This window comes from Tachysurus fulvidraco, chromosome 11 (assembly GCF_022655615.1).
Source record: "Tachysurus fulvidraco isolate hzauxx_2018 chromosome 11, HZAU_PFXX_2.0, whole genome shotgun sequence".
In the NCBI taxonomy this organism is placed as follows: Eukaryota; Metazoa; Chordata; class Actinopteri; order Siluriformes; family Bagridae; genus Tachysurus; species Tachysurus fulvidraco.
In genome coordinates, this window is record NC_062528.1 from 14,219,010 (window position 1) to 14,238,593 (window position 19,584).

At 37.6% G+C, this 19,584-nt stretch overlaps 1 protein-coding gene across 2 annotated transcripts in view; it reads right to left on the reverse strand.

Annotated features, from left to right (window-relative positions):
• The window catches only part of gbe1b (glucan (1,4-alpha-), branching enzyme 1b), a 96,623-nt gene that overhangs the window by 53,651 nt on the left and 23,388 nt on the right, over nucleotides 1-19,584 (reverse strand). For both annotated transcript variants that reach the window (XM_027146689.2, XM_047820499.1), the window contains exons 8-9: nucleotides 3,523-3,638; nucleotides 3,012-3,139 (exon numbers count right to left, since the gene is read on the reverse strand). In XM_027146689.2, coding sequence (XP_027002490.2) covers nucleotides 3,012-3,139; nucleotides 3,523-3,638 — 244 coding nt within the window. The remainder of the gene's footprint in view (nucleotides 1-3,011; nucleotides 3,140-3,522; nucleotides 3,639-19,584) is intronic.

The window sequence follows — 19,584 nt, forward strand, 5'->3', positions numbered from 1 at the left end:
CAGGCAGTTTTTACTTCCATGCAGGCTGGACCAGTGCTTGGATAGAAGCTTACAGGCTGTAATGGCCTAATTTATTACCCTAAGAACACATTGGGTGCTTGAGTAATTTGGATATATTTTGGGGAACAGAACAAACTGAGTTTGCTAGAAAATATTTGGAGCATGAACAACCAAATGTGATACTGTAACTGATCAAAAGAGACTGGTAGGGTTGGTCAAGAGAGTCTGAGTAAAGAGTTTGTATACAACTGAATAACTACAACTTCTGTTGCTTATGTTCTTGTCCTTACTTTCTGGCTACCTTTATGATCACTTGGCATCACCTGATGCTTTTTATAAATCCATTGCTCCACCAGATCTTGTCTTACTGTTCATAGCTCATCATATTCCATATACTGTCCCAGCCATCTCTAGCTATGGATAAAGTTAGCAAATCATCAATTCTAGCACTATAGAGGGAATTAATTACCTTGCCTTTCATCCTCAGCCCTGCTATGTCTATTATGAAAAAGAAAAAACCTTAAATGTAAACCATTTTGAACCTGCTACTGAAACTTTAATCAGTGTATCTAAGGACAGTCTCATTAAAGCTATTGCTTGCTTTCTCATTCCTTAACGTTGTATGAATTCTGAAACCTCCTGCCGCAATATCAGCGTTTTCGAGCAACTTTTCTTTCTTAATCTTCAAATCTCCAGCTCAGCTCAACTCAGTCTTGATCATTTACTTTATTTCTGATATACAGTACTTTACTTGACCAGGTGGTCTCTCTGAAAGTGAGACATGCTTGCACAGTGCAAAAAAAAAGTCTGCACTTTTATAAGTGAAGTGACATACGGCTAAGTACGGTGACAGATACTCAGAAATCGTTCTCTGCATTTGACCCATCCAAAGTGCACACACACAGCAGTGAACACACACACACACCGTGAACACACACCCGGAGCAGTGGGCAGCCATTTATGCTGCGGCGCCCGGGGAGCAGTTGGGGGGTTCGGTGCCTTGCTCAAGGGCACCTCAGTCGTGGCCGGCCCGAGACTCGAACCCACAACCTTAGTATTATGAGTCAGACTCTCTAACCATTAGGCCACGACTTGCCCTAACTGACTGACATCTTGACTAAATTTACAGGGAATCTGGCTTCAGAAGCTTATTCTGAGCAGCTGTTGATTATACACCTGTTCATTATTTATTACCTCTTGTTTTAATGGTACTGGCTGTAACTTTCTTATTTCATCATCTCTCCATACATTCTTTCTGCTTAGATTTTTCAAGACAAATGTAATTAATTATATTAGTAGTATCCCTCACTCTCTCTCCACTCAGCACTTATATCTTATAATAACCTTCTAAACAAGCCTCTGTCTGTCTTTTCTCTCATCGTCTCTAATCTGATTTCTGATCTTAGACACAAATCTAATTCATCCATCTGCCTGTTTGATCTTGCTTCTGCCTCTTCTATTAGCAAGTATTTTCAGACATCTGTGCTCTTATTCTGTACACTGCCTCATTATCAAGCCAGTTGGTTATGATTCTGTTCCTACCACTGAGAAAAGTGCTAAACCTGAAGCATTATTGATCTATTTCCTGACTCTTCTTCACACCCAAATTGTTAAAAATGTCTGAAGCCTCTTAACTGTAATCTTTTTTAATCAATAACAATCATTATGATCCATTTCAACAGGCTTTTGTAGACTTCAAGGAACAAAGACAACACTTTTCTTTGCCTTAAATGACCTCTTCAGCTTCATTATTTCTGTATTTTTCTTAGTTTTAACAACGGTTTTCTATTTCCCTATTATTTTCAGTATTGTTGACATCAATACCGCTTTTGTGTTACATTTAATGCTACATTACTAAACACTAAATTGTGTTACATTTAATGCTACATTACTAAACAATATCACCTTTAAGTCCTGAATACATACAGCAAGGTATACCACAGGGATCAGCTCTTGGTCCAACCTTTTCCATTAATCAGGTTTCAATGCAAAATTATAAAATTCCCCACAACATTTTTTCAGTTATGTTAGTAATCCACACATTTGCATGTTTAGAAAATCTACCACTTCCCTGCCACTCCCTACCTTTATGTTATTATGTGGATGAACTTTTCCTCATGCTGAAACTTTGTTTTTTGCTTTCTTAACATACCAGCTTAGTTACTTCACCTCTTTCTCAAAGCCTTTCATATTAAGCAGCGAAAATTCCAAAAAACAATCACACTTATATTCTGTATTTTTTTTTAACTTAGGATCTATGAATCTAGAGACACCTATGTAGCCAAGTTTCTCCAACTATACTTTATTTCCCTTAATTCATAGTGGACGTTTTTATAGCAGATCTTTCAGCATGTAGTCCTCAAGCTTGCTCTGCCAACTCATCCTTTGATTAGTGGTGAAGCAAACTGTGCAGCAAGCTTGGGTATAAGACAGATACATCACAAATGAACCAATTTACTATTATATACAGTACATAACAACAAGAACAATAACAACTACCGCAATTACCATTGTTACCGTGTTATTATTATCATTATTGTTAGTTTCTAAAGCACTAGGATTATGCTAAACTATCAGAACCAACATTTTATACACACAAATAAAAAACAAACAAACCTAATTTAGTTGGATTTATAAATAAAGCTGAGTTACTATCTCAACAAGTTATTGTTCTCTAATTAAAAAAAGCGAGAAGTGAGTCAAATGAGCAAGTGTTTTCTTAGATAGTAAGACACCGCCACTGAGCACTAATTTAATGCGCTCTGCTTGTTTGACTCTGTAGGTTAATTCTTTCTTTGTGGACATAGGCTAATGTAGCTCTGCTGACAAGAAGGGTAGTGAACCGAGAAGAGAAGCATTGTTGGGATGTAGGATGATAGCACTGTTTCCTGTGAGGAGTAATGAGGAGAAAGAAATAGCACCACTGCACTACAAGAACTAGTATACTGTACATTCTGTAAATAAGAATAAATTTAACGCAAACACTGGCACACACAATAAAACCACCATACCTCAGCTATAGTTATGCAGTCTTCATTCAGGGTGTGTAGAATATGGTTGGCTAGCATGAGGTAGACTAGTGAGTCCTCATCAACTTGGAGCCCAAAATACTCTGAATATGAGCCTGAAAATCCTGAACCTTAGTATAAAAGAATTTAAAAATAAGATACAAGTAGATTGACAAGTACATTTAGTTTTGCATCGCTCATATACAGCACTTATTAGATTGATATACCTCAATGAAATATTTTACCCATAAAATAAATTTTAATTATTTACTTTTGTTATCATATGTTATCAAATTTTCCAATTTTTCTTCAAGTTCCCAGAGATTTGAAGGAAAAACAGCACAGAACAGGAAAAAAGGAATTCTTTGCTTTAGAGATTATTATTCACTAGCTATTTCAATGAATTTTATATCATTTTTAGCATGATTGGTACATAATATGGGTTGTACACAATATTATATAATTATACACACGATATTACTCTAATGATGAAACGAAACAAGGCTTTACATACCGACACCATGATGGTGGTAGAGCATGGAGGTAATTCCATCAAACCTAAATCCATCAAAACGGTACTCCTCCATCCACCAGCGCAGGTTTGACAAGAGAAAACGCAGCACCTCCCAGCTGAAAGACAGACAGACAGACAGGCAGATTTTAAAGTTATAAGGCTCCATTTTGGGGAAAAAACTATGTGACTAAATATTCTGAACCAGGGATTCAAGGCTCATGTTTTTGTATGAGCAATTGCAGAACTGACTCTCAAAATGATTGGCACTGTAAGTCATGCAACATTTCACCCTTTGAGACCTACTGAAAAGGATAGTCATGGAAAGCTTATATTCTGGTTAAAGAAAGCAGAGTTCCTGGTAATGCAATCAATAGGACTGATATCTTTAACATATAGGTCTGATTATGCTGTATTCAAAGAACAACAACACATACTTTTCATTCACTGCATTCCTTTGATTCCATTTTTGTTTTGTTATTACATTTTTATAGAATGCTTGTCTAAAAATTGCCCTTGCTTTGTTGTGAATTTCAGTGTCATGGTTGCTGAGCCATGCTGAGGTAACACTGCAAACCGAGTTCTGGAAACAACTTTTCTCTAGATATAGACCACGAAATCAGGTTATATCATTCCTGAGTGTCATTCAGTTCAATTGTCACTCTACCATAAAGACCTGGTTGGTCTACAGATCAGGTCTGGTCAGGATGAAAAAAAAATAACCAAAAAACTATCAAACCAAAAGATTTGCTTAGTTTGGCTGGTTGAGTAGCCATGACTAATGTTTTCAGTGGAAAAATAAGATCTTCTCCTGCTTGTAAAATCTTTATAGTGAATGCAGAAATGAACATTCTGGTGAGCTACAAAATCAATTATCCCAATCATGAGGTTTAGCAGAGAGGAGAGAAAAAAAAATCCATATCCATGAGTTGGATGGATCCTGCTAGTGAATACTTGTGACTAACCATTTTGAGAATCCTGCACACCTTCATTCTCCATGAGTAATCCCTGAGTAATGGGCATGTTGCCATGGAAACGCAGCTAAAATGTGATGGCTATGGTCCTTGACTGTTATGCATGTTGCACATAAAATAGGTTAAAGTATCTCATCCATATAAGCACAGCAAATTAAAGGGTCCTTAATGTATCACGTCTGTAAATTGTGACCGTTTTAAGTCTAAACGCTGTCCTTGACTGTTCATTTTAAAGCATGCCAGCAACGATTTAATGCTAAAACATATGAAGTCTGTTTCTGCATCTCCTAAAATGTGTTCAACGCTGTGTGATCGCAAACCCTTTTCAAAAAAAAAGATCGACAAAGGTGCCAGAGACCAGAATGTGATAAAATATTACAATGCAGCATCTTTTCAATTATCTGACACTCACCATCCCACCTGCAAGTCTGCAGTGCTATTGTCAGGGATCAGATAACATTAATACAATATCAGGTGCCCCAAACTATCATCTAGAGTCATGTGATGCATCGTCGCCTCAGCACACAGCACACTCAGCATTCTCTGATTTGCTGAGCTAGTCAGGTACATTCATGTATGTTAAATCAAATATATGGATACAAGTATACTGGAAAAGTGCAAACCCTTCCCTTCACCCATCTACACATACAGACAGACACAGACACACACGCCTCTCAGTGCGGTTGTGCTTTCCACAATCGGTCCAGCATTGGGGGTAGAGTGGTGCTGGGAGAGATTGCCGTTTGTTAAAACTGCTGATGTAGATATCCCTGGTTTGCTTTTATAAAAGAAGGTGTGAACAGCGAGTTCCCATTCCCCCAGCGAGGGGCCTGAAGTGATCCGATAAGCGTGGAGCTGAAGCGGCCACCGGCCGGTGTGTGATGAATAGATTAGCCTCTGTCTGACACCACACAAAGAGCCGGCGCACGCCGTGTTCTCAAGAGAGTGAGGGAATAGCTACGGTGAGCAGTGGACCCGCTACAAAACCACACCACTGCATTACAGCCTAAAGCATGGCTATTAATCAATAGAGCAGCTTTCTGTGGAGAGCAAGTGGCCCCCTTAAAAGGCTGAGAAACACTGAATGGTATTATTTTACTTCCAAAAACTGATTGCCATTAAATACCTCTATTTTTATCAGTAACATGGGTTGCTAAATCCCAGCTTTTTTTTGGCAGTGCGAATTTAGTTAAGCCTTAACTATTGTGGATTTTTGTGGAATCAAGATCTACAGCACCATATAGAAGAAAAATACACAGAAGTGACAAAAAGCCTATCAGTGACAGTTGTGACTGGTAATTAAATACCTTGTAGATTTTACGTGCGCTAGTGCTAATATTTCTCAGGCCAAATTGCTGACAGATGCGAAACATGCCATCAACAACACAAGACAGAGTGCATGTGAAATGCACTAGCAGCTGTAAAGAACACAAATGAGGTGGATTATTTATTCTATCATCCGTTTTTTTGCCTTTGGAGGAGAAACTTTTAATAGATAAAGATGCATACACCATCTAATCAAAGCACACAAAAGTAGAGATGTAAAGTATAGGTGCAAAAAGCGCTAGAAAAAGGTTTGCGTTACAGTAGCAATGTCCTTCCTGTTCAGATGCTGGGATCTTTTAGATATTTTATCTTTTGATGTTTTCTGTACCTTGCCTGGATGCTCTGTCGATAGAAATCCTCTAGGCTCTCTCAGCCTTTGACACTGTTCATGGCCTACAAAGAACCTGATACCTTTGTACACTGGCCAGCAGCTTCAGAATCTGTAAAGCTGCAATTTGATTGGTTCTCTGCGCTTCTATGTCTGAACACCAAGGGAAAAAACCTAACATTCAAAAGAGATCATGTGTTTGAAAGTATAATAATTATGTCAAAAGTGTGTAATAATTGGCCATGTTTAAGAACAAAATCTTGAGGTCTGACTTTTGAGACTAAATATATTAGTTATTTACACAAACTGTAGACAAACCTGTTTAATGGAAAAGGAAGCAATGCAAAGAGCTCAGAAGTGAAACAATCAGAAATTCTATTGTAAAAACTGACTGCTGTATACGTGGAACGATAAAATGCCAACAGATGTAACTAACATACTTCACAGCGGTAAAACATTTGTCAGGCAAGACTCTGAAGCTTGCAAAGATATATATGTAATACACAATCTTTTCTCTCACCATATTTGTGCCCTACCGAGTCAAAGAAAGTCAAAGGAGCAAGTTTTTTTATTTGTTATTTTATTGTGACAAAGGCTGCAGGAAGGTCTAACAGAATGTGTATAAGAGCACCGAAGTCTATTGAGAGCAGTCCATTAGTGAAAGGCGCTGTCTCAATGCTAGGTAGATGACAGAAATCAGATTACAAAGGCTTAAAGAGGTAGTTTCAGGCAAGGTAATTCTGTCACTGGGTCGCCACCACTCTGTTTTCTAGCATTTTTTTTTTCTTTTTTTTCTTTTTTTTTGAATGGGAGGTTAGAAGTGTTCAAGAACCTTAAGAATTGCTGTCACCACAACAATTTTAGGGGCAGAGGCACAAAACCTGATTCAAGGAACTTACTGATGAGGTGGAAATTGGTGCACAGAATAACAGATGAGCAGGTGTTAATGATGGAGTTTGGGTCAAGATGAAGCTGGCTGGTGCAGGAAGTAGATTTAGTAATGAATCTGTATCAGAGAGGGCAAAGAGATTCAAGGGCCACTCAGAGCAGCAGAGTAAATAGGAAATGAGGGAACAAATGTTGGTAGACTGCACTAATTTTAATCATTAAAGAAATGATGGAAAAAGCTTCACAGTGGGTCAGCCAGTGAGAGGCAGGTAAGAGAGCTCAATCTGCCTCTGTTGATAAGGGACGAATAAGAAGAGACAGGAGATGCATTATTGTATTACTTAAATGCAAATGGTTGTGGTAGATCGATCGCAGCACAGGCACTGAGGCCACAACTGACTGACTGTCACAGTCACACACACACACACAGGTACTACCTTACACACACATGCCCTCACTCACATGCACTCACAACAACAACAACAACAACAACAATAATAATAATAATAATAATAATAATAATAATAATAATGATGATAGTAGTGATGATTTTATGCTTCCGACTACAAATGTCCAGTACAGTGACCACTTACTATTTTATAGTTTCCTATAAAAAATATAGAATTAAGGTAGACAATGGTACAGAGTTACTGATGTAAAATGCAGGGACAATTTATTACTTAATATGTACAGTAGTATTATGTTCAAGCTATATTTCACCATATGGTATTCCTCAGACTATGTTCTTGTACCTGTGTGACTAACTTACACAGCGTATTCACTGATAATTCTCCTTCCGTCTCAGCTTTTTGTACAGTATCATTGAATGTAAGAAAGACATTATATAAATTGAAATTATCATTGTAATATTTCTACAATCTATAAATCATGCCTGTCACTTCACAGAACATGCTCTATACTGTAGCCTGGTTCCTTTACACTGAGAAGACAAATCACAGGGAATAATGCTAAATCTCAGACTTCATTAACCACAGCAGCAGCAGGGCCTTATTTGCATCCTACGTCCCTGAAGTGGTGACTCCACCCTGGCTAACCCAGCCTGAGACTGAGCGAGAACTGATTGAAATCCCCAGATCCTCAACATTACAGTCAACCAGCAGATAAGAACAAATAAATTTACCACCTTGACAGGTCATTTCACAAGAGGCGTAACGGCGAAACGACGGAACTTGACAGGCTGAGGAATGGTGAACAGCCGGGCCTTGTGGGAAACGATGACTGAGGCGTCTCATTTCACGCTTCTCACACGCCGCTCCTGGAGTGCTGGCAAAACGGCTTTCTCGCTCATTCAATAAGAGACAGGCATGGCGGATTAATGTTTATTGCTTAAGGGATGAATCATGCTCGGGCAAAACGATGTGACATGTGCCATCCCAGTGTCATTTTTGTGTCATAAAGAGATTTCTGGATGCAGTGCAAAACTGTCAAAATTAGCATTCTCTATTGACACCCAGATGTGTCTCCTGCTGATTTCAGACATTTGTCTCAATAGAAAGTTTATTAAGTCACACAGAGATGCATGGGGTGGGGAGAAATGTGCAATGCGTGTTAATATAATAAATGTTCTGAGCACAATTTTTTCTATAACTGAGAAGGGCGTCTTGGGCATTGTACAATACACAAAGAGACACTGCCTGAAGCTTCCCCAGACTCGCTATAGGAAATCATTCACAGTGTTGCCACATGATCCAATATTACTAGTTAAGCACATCAAGTAAGGCCATGGTGCTCTCTCTTATAATGGCACCTTATTGTCTAGTCCTAAATAAACTAAAGGCATCAGTAAAGCAATGTAGAATTCTAATAAACTTCTACAAAAATGCAAATGAAGCAACAGAATGGAGAGAAATGCAAATGAACCAAAAGAGAGACAGCAGGCTGAAATCACACATTTGAAGTGGACTTCGCTCCGCTGGGCAGACAGGGCACAGGCCACCATGCTAGCCAAGAGGGTGACAAGAAAACAGGCCTGAAGCTCTAATTTACTCGCTTTCACATAGTGTTCTTGCACTGCTTTGAGAAATCCTATTACAAGAAGCACAGCAACTAAGCTCATGCCTTTAGGCTAGTTACCTCAACATTAAAAAGACAAATTTCACAAGCATTCATAAATGCATTTTCATACAAATGCTGATAAGCAGTGGTAGATGCTTTGCATTTTTCTAACATATCTGGGGTTAAGTCCATGTACTAACCCAACTGCCTGAGGAAAGCTGCAATGACCTACCTGCTGCATTGACTTTCAATAACGGATTAACTTTAGCCAGAGCAGAACCTACCCATTAGCCACAGACTACATTTGGTGATAAGTGATATGGTGTTTAAAAAAAAAAAAAAAACAAGTCCAAATCAAGACCATGTGAACCTCTAATGCAACTGATGCAATTATGTTTTTCGCTACGACAGAGGGGTTTTATATTTGTGTGTGTTTATGTGGATTTTACAGAAGTAACAGTGAGCCTCTGGGGTCTTGAGTGGCACAGCATGAAAAGATTTGCCCTATCGCTGGTAGAATGCATCTCAGAAACTCCAAAGATATTTACAGTATGGCTCCCAGGAAACAAAACAGGTCCTGAGCTTTAAATGGGAGGCGTTACTTTCTCTCTACCTGCCAATCCTAACAGCACTAGTAGAAGTTCATGTGCTTGTGTATGTGGAAGAGTGCAGTATGTTTATATGAATTGTGAGAGCAGAAGCACGTTACCCTTTTCATAGCTGTTGTGTGATTTGGGGACAGCTAGGGAGCAGGTCGGAATTAGGGGGTCGTAAAAAGGTTGTTAAAAGGTCATTCAAATCCCTTGATCAAGGCCCAGATCAATTAAATGGTATAAATGAGGTAAATATATGTTGCTCTGGATAAGAACACTTGCCAAATGCCATTAATGTATATGTAGTCTATATGTTAACTTATTTGCATATGAGAAGAATCCTGTATTTGGTAAAAGATACACTTTCCATATAGATGCACTGTACTGTATATGCTTACAATTACTCACAGTCTCTCATCTCTGACTCATGCATCCTGTCCATCATGGCAATAATGATATAGTGACAATGACCTTAACTATTCTAAGAATTGATATTAAATATTACAGTCACTAAAATTATTCATGAGTCAGTTATTAGTTATAAAGGTTATACAGTGCACTATATGGCCTTATAATATATTAAATAGTGCTACCACATGATTAGATATCAAGACATTATTGGAGCTTTAGGAGATGTCATTACCATATAGAAAAATAAAGATATACAAAGAATATGAAAATTCATTGCCAACATACAAAGATTTATGATTTATGTAAAATGATTTATGAATTAGAAAGAGTTACTAAAAACTGCAGTGTGCTCAGAATATTTCTGGAGAAACAGGATGTTTAAGCTGTGCTAGCAATGTGATGCTGAAGGAATTGAAATCCCCTCACTGTATGGGGTTGTAAAGTTCAGGGAGTGAAGTTGAGTTCTTCACAAGTTTCCTCATATCACGGCTGCCATAGCAACAAGCACCCATGTTAAATGTGATGGCATTAAGTTAAAACGTCTTTCAGACATCCGGACATTTTCAGACATTTCAGTAATCCGAAACTCGCATAAACACTTCTGTTAAAGGTGTTTGTGATTGGCAAATGTGCTCTCTTTTGTTTTGTGCACTGACTGATGACAAAAACTCATTCTGCGAGTCGGGCTTGTGATTGTAGTGTTTTTAACGCATCGCTTTTAAGAGTTGTCTGCTACTGGACAGATCTTTTATTTTACTTGACAATTATTTCAGATGTTTTTGTCTTATCCGTACTAGAAATTCTTTCATTTCATTTCAATATAATTTAAGGACCCAATCCTGGTGGATTTCTGTTGTTTTTAGAAGTCATTTTAATGCCTGTTTTATTAGTAGGATAAGTGAGCATTAAAGCAGATACCTGTATCTGTGTTAAGGCCAGTGCATCTGGTCCCTTAACAGGTGGAATGCTTGCTATTTATTCATCTGTGCTTTCAGGGAGATCATCTTTTGCATTCAGGGATGAAGCAGTCATTCTTGCTGCAAATGCATTTAAATGCAGTCTGTGCATATGAAAAGAAATACACTTTAAATAGATATGAGAAGTTGTGGTTAATAATGAATGGTGCGGTTCTAGAGCATAGCTATTTAGCAATGACTAAATAATTAGTTAATAATTATAACAGTTGTTTCACAGCACTTAGCCATATAATGTACATGTCCTCATAATGTACTCCCATAAAACTGCTAATCTAAATCATCCTCAGCAGCATGTCAAAGCAAAAGCTTCTCCATTCACTGTTTTTCTTATTATCTCATTTACTAAATCATGCTTATGCTTATCCAGTGATGTAACTAGAATTATTTTATAAGAATCTCAACTCAGGGGAAATTGCTCCACGATAACTACGGTGCATTGAACCTCAAATCTCTTTCCAGTCTCACATGGCAGCAAACAGCAAGAGGCATTTTTGGAAAGTTTACAAGAAGGCTAACAAAATCTCAGTCAATCTCCCCTCTCTCCTCTACTAATGGGACTGCTGCCAGCTCCTTCTCATCATCAATATCAAAGTCTCTTGATTAAGCGGCACCACATACTCGCTCGCTCCCGGCTTCCGGCCTCCGATCACAATTCATCTCCGCAGAAAGGAACATAACAAGGGAGTTTGACCCCAAATCAAATGCAAACAACCATCAGCTGAAAAAAAAAATAAAAAAAAATCTGTTATGGAGCGGCGATAACACCAGGGCCATCCTTTGGGGTTTTACAAATGACTCTTCAGATCACTGGCGGTCGTGGCATATGTCTGCAGCCCTTCTAATGAGTCCCTCTGATAACAGTACAGGCTCAATAAGTAATGAAACTCCAGCTAGGCTCTCTTATTAACTGATCCCTGTGCTGTCTGACACTAAACACGGTGTAATGTTTTTCCGTGGCAGCTGTTGGCACCCACTTATTAAACTCAGGTTCAAAACAACATTTGATTGACTCCATGAGGGTGACACAGATCCTTGCTGATGCTGGGAAATGATTGAGACAGTTAATGAACACGACTAGAAGTGAAAATAAGTTTTTGGTGCAGCGCAAAGGACATTAAGGTCAGGACATGCGAAAGACAGATATGCACAATACTTATGGAACCTATAATGACACCAAGCCTCAGACAGATTTCTGTTGAAAGGCATCTATTATTCACATTGTTATAGGAGTCAGTACTGGTGCTGATGTGATGTCTGGAACTGTTCCGGAGATATAAGCATGTTTAAAAAGCCTTTTTCGAAATAATGTTTTTTTTTAACCACTATGGCCTAATATTATACTCTTACTTTCTGCACCAAGTCTAAATGTGGTGGTGATGTGGTGCAAAAATAAATCACCTCATCAAAGACAGAATCCTCAGTTCAGAATTCATATCACATCGAAGCGATTCAGGCAGAAAAATCAGAGATGCCAGTGAATAGATTGACCGAGAGATGCTCTATGCCGTACACCCGAAGGCCCTTTTTTATACTGTTTAATTATACAACATCCAGAAGAAACATATTCTTTTACAACAACTTTCAGACCTGCTTCGTTCTGACAGTGATTAAAGTTGCTACAGCCCCAAACACACAGAGAAGCAAGTCCTCATCTTAACTAAGACGCACAACAAAGATACTTGATATAAAATGGGGCCCAAAAGTCTCTTATTTTCTTCTATTTTGCATTCTTGTCCAACTAAACACAACATTTCTCATTAGGAATTATATTTTCAGTATTTTAACGAGTGAGAAGAAAAATTCTAGAAACTTTTCTATCAATTTCAGACTTTCTTGGCATTTGGTTTTGCTTTTGCTGTAATTACGGCATGCACTCACGCTGGCACGGAATCCACAGGTTTGTGCAAATCCTGATGATCCATAAACCAAATCCATCAGTCATCTGAACACGTGCTTCAGTGGAAGAGATAAAACTCTTCGAGCATCAAGAATCTTGAATAGTTAAAACACTGAATTTCATTTCTTTGTGTCAATTCTTCAGTGTTATAAAAATTTACTATTCTGTTTTAAGTTTAACATGATCCCAGATCTCAGACTGTTGGAATGCATGCTAAACATCTTTAACTACATAAAGTTCTGAAAACCACATTTAATGAACCAACATACAGTATGTTTCTCTTTTGCATGTAGCTCAATCAGAATTAATCTAACATCTAGTATTTTAAAATCTGGTTACACTCAAAAGTGAAATTTAAAGATTTCATTCCAACTTCACAGTTAGACACTAATTCTATTGCTGTCATTTGCCTTTCATTAAATCTATAATAAAATCTATTTTTGTTATAATGACCAAGACAATGGTCTGTCTTTATGTCAGCTTTTATTCATATCCAGCAGAATAACAGACTACCAAACCAATCCGAAGATAATACGGTAGCTCAAAATGAATCCACCAAGCTCAATATTATTACTAGCGTTTGGTCACACTATGAAATCCATTGAAATAATGAAACGTTTATGGATTGATAAATGATATAAAATGACAGCACTAGCACACACCCTAAGGAGTGATGTGGGCCGTGTCCTTAGCGTGATGATAATGCTGGAAGAGTGAATAAAAACCCATCAGTGACATCAGCAGAGCAGCCTGCAGCTTTGGCACGTTTGACCGACACGTCGTTGAGCTGTCTAACCCACCATCAGTCATTTTGCTTAAGTCAGTGTCATACTAGCAAGTGACAAAGCAACAGGAAACCATTCATTTCCCAAGCAAGAGTGTAGCACAGAGCTGTGATTTCGGAGACAGTGGCAAGCAACGTTTAAATTGAGATTTTCTCAGTTCTATGCAAATTAGGTATGATGTGGTAAAGCATATCCTAACGACACACTTCACTGGATTCCTTAGACCAATTCTAGAGCGCTCAGAGGAAAGCCTTAAAAAACTCAATGTAAAAGCCTAAAACAGAGTGTTTCATTATTATAAAGGATTCAGAGTGGAACCCTTTTTGCAGGATAAGAACCCTTAATTATTTAACAAATCCTTAAGAAAATCCATGAAGAACTCCGTGTTTAGGTACCATTTAATTGCTGGGGATAATTGAATATATATAATCATTTTTTAACAAAGGTAATACAGTGATGTTTATATATTTTACAGTGGGACATATACATGTTATTATGACATATACATTGTAACTGCTATCATCTAATATAAGAACCTAAAAATGCCGTCCAGTCTGTGGTGCATTTTTTGCTACGTCTGTGTGTGTATTTGTGTGTGTGTATTTGTGTGTATTTGTGTGTGTGTGTGTGTGTGTGTGTGTGTGTGTGTGTGTGTGTGTGTGTGTGTGTGTAGTTGGGTGGGCCATGCTAAATATTTTAGTATACAAAATCAATTTCTTTCCAATGCCTGTCACTAAAATTCTTATTTTGACATGAAAAACAGAACGGAGTTATATTTATTTGCACAAATGGCCGCTGGATGCTTACTTTTCAGTAAGAGTTGGACACCTTCTCTCAATAACAGACTAGTTTCAGTTGGATTAAATTTGAGCCAGGGCAGACAGCACAGCAGCAGAAAACAACCTGCTTGCCAGTGTGAACCAAAAACTGACTGATATCTTATTGTTGAGTTTTAATAGAGATCATAGTGAGGACACCGTGTCATTGTGGGGCCCATGTGAAGTGAATTAACATAACAATGAAACTGGCAATAAATGACTGGCAATTATCTAACAAATGATTTACTCATTGACAGAGTTATGCTAGTCTCACAATCAGGTGTCTAATCATTGTGGATCTACTGTAATCAATAACCCACATCAACATCACATCTCACAAACTTACAGCATACAGTTTAGTTGCAGTGCCTTCAATACACTGAAAATCACTGGCACAACAGTATGTTCAGTGTATCAAGCTTTGACTTACATTTTCTGTATGAAGCTCTGCATCTGCAGCAAAGTACTTTAACCAAGTCAACCTCTGTTGCAATATGTAAAATAATTTGAGCTCTTTTTTTAGACATATGGAGCAATGCAATCTTCATGCATAAATATTATGCTGTTAATAACACAGACTTACTTTACACTTTAGACTTTAAAAAAATATATATTATTTACTTTTATATGCAGCATTAAGATATAATGTATTTTTTTTACCACTTAAATACTCAATACGTAACTATCACCAATTATAAAATTACACAGTCTGAAATGACATAGTATCTCACATCACACACACACACACACACACACACACACACACACACACACACACACACACACACACACCACTCTACTGTTAGCACTTGATGCACTCAGGTTTTGTTCGAGAACACATTAATTAAGTGTGAGATATGAGCTGACGGCAAAACAACGTTTATGTGTTGATCACCTCTTAAGGATCGAGAAGTGAAAATGAGACAACAAAGAATAATTTCTTGGTATGCTGAGTAGAAGTAGTCTAGACAAATTCATGATTAAAAAACTGCCAATTTAAGAAGGAAATTGAATAAATTACACTCCTATAATGTAGATCACTGATCAGTTTTATTGTATTTGCTAAAAAAACAAGATCTTGGTGATCTGGAGACCTTCAGACGTGTGTCAAGCACAGTCAAGGGTCCAAAATTTAACAATTTTGTTACAGTCATGGGAATCACATGTGAATCACACCATCATTACAGCAATTATGATTTTTTTTTCAGATTTAACTAGAATACGTTTAATTCTATTCTAATACATGAAACAGGTGTTTAAATAATACATGTTATGGCCAAATGTATGTGGATGCCATCGTATGCTATAGGATTACAGTTCCACTTCATATGAAAGGGTCCAAAACTGTTCCATCTGGCATGACAATGTCTCTTTGCACACTCATACTTCCCCTCCGCGCTCACCTCCAAGTTGGAGGTCCTGGGCGCCATCCTAGTGCACGACTGCCACTGTCACTTTAACTCTGGACTTGCATAGCACAGTGCCACTTTATACACTCCATACACTATTTACACACCATAATTCACCTGGACATTCTAAGGACACTTTCACTCTGGACTTGCACAGCACAGTGCCACTTTATACACTATTTACACACCATACTGCACCTGGTCACTTTTTTATTTCATATTCTCCACATATTTTATATTTTTATATAGTTTTTTTACACAGTTTTCTATAGTTTATACTTTCTTATTATTTTATTCTCATTTAATTTTTTCCTTTTTTTGATATTCTTTATTCTTATACCGGACAGTTGCATAAAGCATTTCACTGCATATCGTACCCTGTATGTATGTGTATGTGACAAATAAAATTTGATTTGATTTGATTTGACTCCATGAAGCTCATTGAAGACATAGTCTGCCAAAGCTAGAGTCCTAGAACTGAAAACTAGAAGCTAGAACTCCAGCGTCCTGCAAAGAGCCCCAAACTCAACCCCACTGAACACCACTGGGATAAACTGCAACAGTATCAGTATAACATCAGTATCTTACATCATTAATGTTCTTGGGGCTGAATAAACACAAATCCCCACAGCCATGCCCCAAAATCGACTCGAAGCCTTCCCAGAAGAGGTTATCATAACAGTAAAATGTAGCATGGGATGTTCAGAAAGCACAATGACATGATCAGGTGCTCATATACTTTTACAGTGTATCTACATGGGTTTAATGACAATTTTAATAGAAACGTATTCTGTTTGTGAAAATTTCAAGAATAAATGGTTGTATGGCTCCAATAAATAGCCAGAATATTACTGTACACATTTAAGCCTAAGATGTGAATAGTTTAATTATGTTTGTAAAATAAATCTGTTCCGTGGTGTTCCATGGAATTAATTTTGAAGGTGTCTATGTACTATGTACTCAGTTACTTAGTAATTAATATAGAAGCCCGTGACATTATATAATCTCAAATGATATCTGCTGAAACGTGCACCATGTGCTCAAAGCTTCTGTTAATACAAAGCTCTCTATTTAAGATACCTTCTAATTTTAAATAACCAATCATTAACCAAACTATTGTCATGTGGACTATAGAGTTATGTAATATCAAAGAATTTGAAAGTGATGGACACAGATAAATGAACAATACTAACAGCTACCCTGCCAGTGTTGTAGTTTTTAGCACCGCAGTGTCCCTTTTAAGAAAAAAAAATTACAACAAAAAGTTGTTTGTTTTTTTTAAGACAAATGGCTCCGAAACCAGAAAAAGACTCATATGATTATTCATAACCAAAACATTTCTGAAAACATTTAAAGCAATCTACATGAACATTACACTGCTTCAGATAAGCAGAAATAAATGTGCGATCAAAAGCAAACAAAAATGCTGATGAGGAGAACTAATTATGCTGGTGTAATTCAATACAGCATTATTAATTACACACACACAACCTGGAAGCACAGCTCATACACATACAGAGGGCTCTGGGAGTTTAAGTACAGCTGAAATGATGCATGGCCCAAAGTGCTTAAGTAAGTGAACAATGAAAGCTAAAAGGAAAACACAACACTATTCTATAATAAAAACACTACAAAAGACAATCACAACTGGTTCCCAGGTACTGGGCCTTACACACATACACACACACACACACACACACACACACACACACACACACACACACACACACACACACACACACACACACACACACACAATTTTATATATATATATATGCCTACATAAACACACACACACACACACTATGTACAGTACTCTCGAGTCCAGAATTATTTGCACACTTCAAAAGAATAGAATATTTTATAGAAAACTATTTTTATTAGACAAACACTAGATCATGCATTTGTTACCTCTAGTTTGGATTATTGCAATGCTTTACTGTCTGGATGTTCCAGTAGGAACATAAACAAGCTACAGTTAGTCCAGAATGCAGCGGTTAACTAGAACCAGTAGATACTGTATGAACATATAACCCCTATCTTATCCTCATTACATTGGCTTCCAGTCAAGTTTCGCATTGATTATAAAATACTATTATTAAACTACAAAGCACTTAATGGTCTCCTGCCTGAGAGATCTTTTGTTTTTTCATGATCCGTCATGCCTACTTCAATCAAAAGGTGCAAGCTATTTGGTAATACCTCAAGTACAAAAGGCTGCACCAGGGGGCAGAGCTTTTTCTCACAGAACCCCACAGTATTGAAACAGACCTCCAATTAGTGTTCCAATTAGCATCGAGGCTAAAAACACATTTGTTTAGTCTAGCTTTCTATGAATAGCTTTTCTTAGGTAAAGGAGTATAGAGGGGAATAGAGTGTTTGGTTAACTGGGATGTCTGGATGCTGTCGGCTTACCACACTCAAGTCGCTCAGGTTTGCAGACTGTTGAGTGGTGGGACACTTTACATCCCAAGAAGCCCTCATGTCTGTCACGCCTTCTGTCTCTAGCCTTTTAGCTATGCTGTCATAGCTAGTCTTGCCAGAGACTCTGTCTGCACTTTGCACATAATTTACATTATCCATAACCTGATTACAGTCATACCTAACTATTTTTCTCTCTCTCTTTTGAGCTACATATAGCACTCCCGAGCTCCCGGTGTTCAGAGTTCCTAGCCTGATCGTCTCTTCTTATGGAGCTACTTTGTCAATCCTGATGTTCTACCGCTGGCTGGAGTCTCGTCGCCCAGGGGTCGCCTTGCCAGGGATTGACCTGCATGGTCAGCCAGTGTATCATGGGGTTGTGTATGAAGGGAGATGGTCATGCCTTTTTTTGAACTAATGTTTTGCCAGTCAGCTGTATGGTCTGGTCTTTATCAGAAATCAGGTCTGTGCTGAACTCAGAGTTTATGATGACCCATTAGTTCCTCAGGAGCTCTTGGTTGCACTATTATAAACTGTTGTAAAAAGGACATTATTAACATTTACATTATTCACTGTAGTGTCTAATGAGGATGTGGTTCCCTTCTGAGCCTGGTTCCTCTCAAGGTTTCTTCCTCATATCCTCTCAGGGAGTTTTTCCTTGCCGCCGTCGCCTCCGGCTTGCTCATTAGGGATTTTATATATATATAGTATTTGAAATTTTAAGTAAATCTTTTTTAAATTAATTTTAAACTTTAATTGTATATATTTATTTATTTTTATCCTTATTTTTTCTTCTCCTTATTATTATATATTTATTTCTTTTTCTCCCTCTTCTGTTTCCATACTTCTGTAACGTTGCTTTGAGACAATGGGAATTGTTAAAAGCACTATACAAATAAATTGAATTGAATAGATGAGACATTTTCATTATATATAAACCAGATACTTTTGAGAGTATAAGTTTAAGAAATAGTTAAAATATACTGTGACCTTTTTAGACAAGGAAGAGAGCAAAGTCACCAAAAAATCATTTTGTTTGAAAACACATATTACTGATAAATTTCAAATAAACTATACTTCATCCTGTACGAGCCTTGCATCTTTTATTAATTTTTCGGAAAGGTGCCACGATTTCTGAAATTGCACTCTGCAACTATACTTTGTCAAGCTTCAAGTCATGTCAAGAAGCTTTTATTGTCATTTCAACCATATATACAGTAGC